The 2,790-nt window shown below is 43.8% G+C and overlaps 1 protein-coding gene across 1 annotated transcript in view; it reads left to right on the forward strand.

Moving 5' to 3' along the window:
• LOC103803385 (growth hormone-regulated TBC protein 1-like) overlaps positions 1-1,800 on the forward strand; it is a gene marked incomplete at its 3' end in the record, with an annotated part of 10,669 nt that extends 8,869 nt beyond the window's left edge. Inside the window, exon 4 of the mRNA XM_009075933.1 lies at positions 1,642-1,800. Within this exon, the coding sequence (XP_009074181.1) occupies positions 1,642-1,800 (159 nt within the window). The remainder of the gene's footprint in view (positions 1-1,641) is intronic.
• Positions 1,801-2,790: the final 990 nt, after the last annotated feature.

Consider the following 2,790-nt stretch of genomic DNA (forward strand, 5'->3'; position numbering starts at 1 on the left):
CCCTCCCTCTCCCTCTGGCCATGCCTTGCCTGATGCTCCCTAGGACAGTAGAGTCTGTAACCCATAGCATAAATCCTCACTGAACAGCTAAACAAGAATAGTACCCTGCAGACCATGTGTGTATTGCAAATGTTTCTTTGAGATAAAATACCAGATTTTAGGTGGGTGAAATGCCTATCATAGATGCATGTTTGTTGACACTAGGGAAGCAGCTTTGGTTCCTGAAGGACAGGCAGCTGCAATTCAGGTGGAATGTATTTAGGAGGTGTCTGGCTGAGTCCTAAAACTTTGTTTCCCTCTGCTGTTTTGAAGGCCTTTAATTCAGGCAGTGATTATCTTGAGTTTCAGATCTTTGTGTCTGGATAAAACCAGGCTAGGTATCGAGATTGTGTGTGGGTGGAATAAAGATCCCCATTCTCATTCAAGTTCCATAGAATTTAGGGAGGAGAACTTGATACTCTTAATTGATACAGTCCCATTCATTTAGTGAGGAGTGTCTGGTTCCTTTGTCATTTTCTTCTCCCTGAAACAAGCAGAAGAATCTCAAACATTGGGCTGTGTTTTTGGGTCAGAAGAGTTAATGCTGATTTAGGAGTTAGTTCCAATGAGCAGCGTTGGCCCCTTATTAGTAGTTTTCATACCAGTCCCAGGAGGAAACTGCTTGGCTGTCATTAGCCTGATGCTTCTTCCTGCAATCTTGCATCCTAGTTATTTACACTGAATCATCTGCTTAAAAAAAAAAACCACCCTGAAGCACATGCTAATGATGTATATGATGTAGGAGATAAGAGCTGCTTTAGATTTGAAAAGCCTTCCCCAGTTATTCTAGGAAAAATCCATCTGCTGCTCACTCACATCTCCAGTTTTTCCAGGGGCTCCTTTAGTCAGGAGGCACATACTTCACGTTTCTCAGTTTCTGCTGTGGTTTCAGTGGTTGGGTGCTAAGCTGAAACCCTAGGTTTGTGTTAACATAGCCATTGATGCTAGAGCATAACCAAAAAGAAATAACTCTCTTGTCAGAGGCCACTGGTAGTGTAGGAAAGGAGAAAGTCAGGGCTTGTCTGAATGAAAAAGGACAAAGATCAAGGGGAAACTTGATAGTTCATATCTCCATCTGGAAAGGCAGGAGAGGAAAGGACTCAAAGCCCTAATGGGGGAATAGAGCAGGGAGGAAAGCCTGGGTGTGGAGATCTCGGTGTGGAGTGTGGGTGACACACTTGGGAGTGAATCTAAAATACACTGTGCAGCTGAGAAGTCAATGATCACCTTAAACGGTATCTTAGGAGACAATCACAGAATTTTAGAGGTTAGAATGGACCTTACAGATCATCCAGCCCCAACCCCTGCCCTGAGCAGGGACACCTCCCACCAGAGCAGGTCGCTCAAGGCTTTATCCAACCTGGCTGTGAACACTGCCAGGGTTGGGGCAGCCACAGCCTCCCTGGGCAACCTGGGACAGTGTCTCACCACCCTTATAGTAAAAAGCTTTTTTTCCCAACAGAGAAACACAATAATCTCTAGACAAGAATTTCCTGTGACTTCTTCACTTTAGGTTGCTCATTTCCAAAAGAATAATACAGCTGGGATTGTTTTCATTGATGTAAAAAGTGAACAAACAGCCCCAAACTTCTTGTTTTGCAGTGAAGAGATACATCAGGAAAGGCATCCCCGCTGAACACCGTGCATTGATCTGGATGATTGTGAGTGGGGCCCAAGCCAACATGGAGCAAAACCCTGGCTATTACTACAGACTGCTTGAAGGAGAGAAGAATGACAAGCTGGTTGAAGCAATCAAAACAGGTTACTGTCTTGATACTGATGTTTATCTGTGTTTATCCCTCCTATGTCCTGAAATGTTAGAGATCACGTTATGTCATGGAAAACTGTAGTAGTGGTTTAAGTGCTGATTTAACATGTAAATTAGATTAGCCATAAGCTCTTTAACAGCACAGCTCTTTCCAGGTTCATCATGTGGTTCAGAGCATTAAGGAATATTTTTAAGCAAGATTAGAAATTATTTGGGAAGGAACAAATTAGAAAACATTGTTATGTCATCTCCTAAGTGACTGAGGAGTTATTGCTTTGTGCCATGAGTCTTTGAGTCTGTTTCTCCTTACTTCTGTCTCAACAGGACCCTAGGGGAGCAGCAGGGATGGTTGAAGGTGTGATACAGGGTCCATATGAGGCAGGTGAAAGATTTCAGCTTGAGGAAAAAGCTGTTGATAGATTTATATGAATTATAAATGGTGTAAAGAGGGTGAAATTAGGAGCAATTGTTATTTGTTCCCTGTAACCTAAGAACCAAGAGGCTGAATGAACTGTGCCATGCTGCAGGTCTAGAGAGCAGATCCCTGAGTTTTGTGGCACTTGTGACTGTGCTGCAGAGACTGGAAGTATGACCTGGTTTAAAAAGGAATTTGACAGGTGGGGGAATCCACCTGATGCATGAAACACTAAACACTAGGTGCAAATCCCTGAGAGAAGTGCAGGAGGAGAAATATCCCTCCTCTACTACTCCTGTTTCATTGGCACTTTCTGTGAGCATTGATCAATCCTGGGGCAAAAGGGCAAAAGGGCAAGCAGACCTTAGACCAATCCTGGTGACAGGGCAAAAGGGCAAGCAGACCTTAGACTAGCCTACTGGGAGTAAATCATAGAATCAGAGAATTTTAGGTGACAGGGCAAAAGGGCAAGCAGACCTTAGACTAGCCTACTGGGAGTAAATCATAGAATCAGAGAATTTTAGGGGTTGGAATGGAGCTTGGAGATCATCCAGTCCCAACCCCCTGC

This window comes from Acanthisitta chloris, unplaced genomic scaffold, assembly GCF_000695815.1.
Source record: "Acanthisitta chloris isolate BGI_N310 unplaced genomic scaffold, ASM69581v1 scaffold25365, whole genome shotgun sequence".
Lineage (NCBI taxonomy): Eukaryota > Metazoa > Chordata > Aves > Passeriformes > Acanthisittidae > Acanthisitta > Acanthisitta chloris.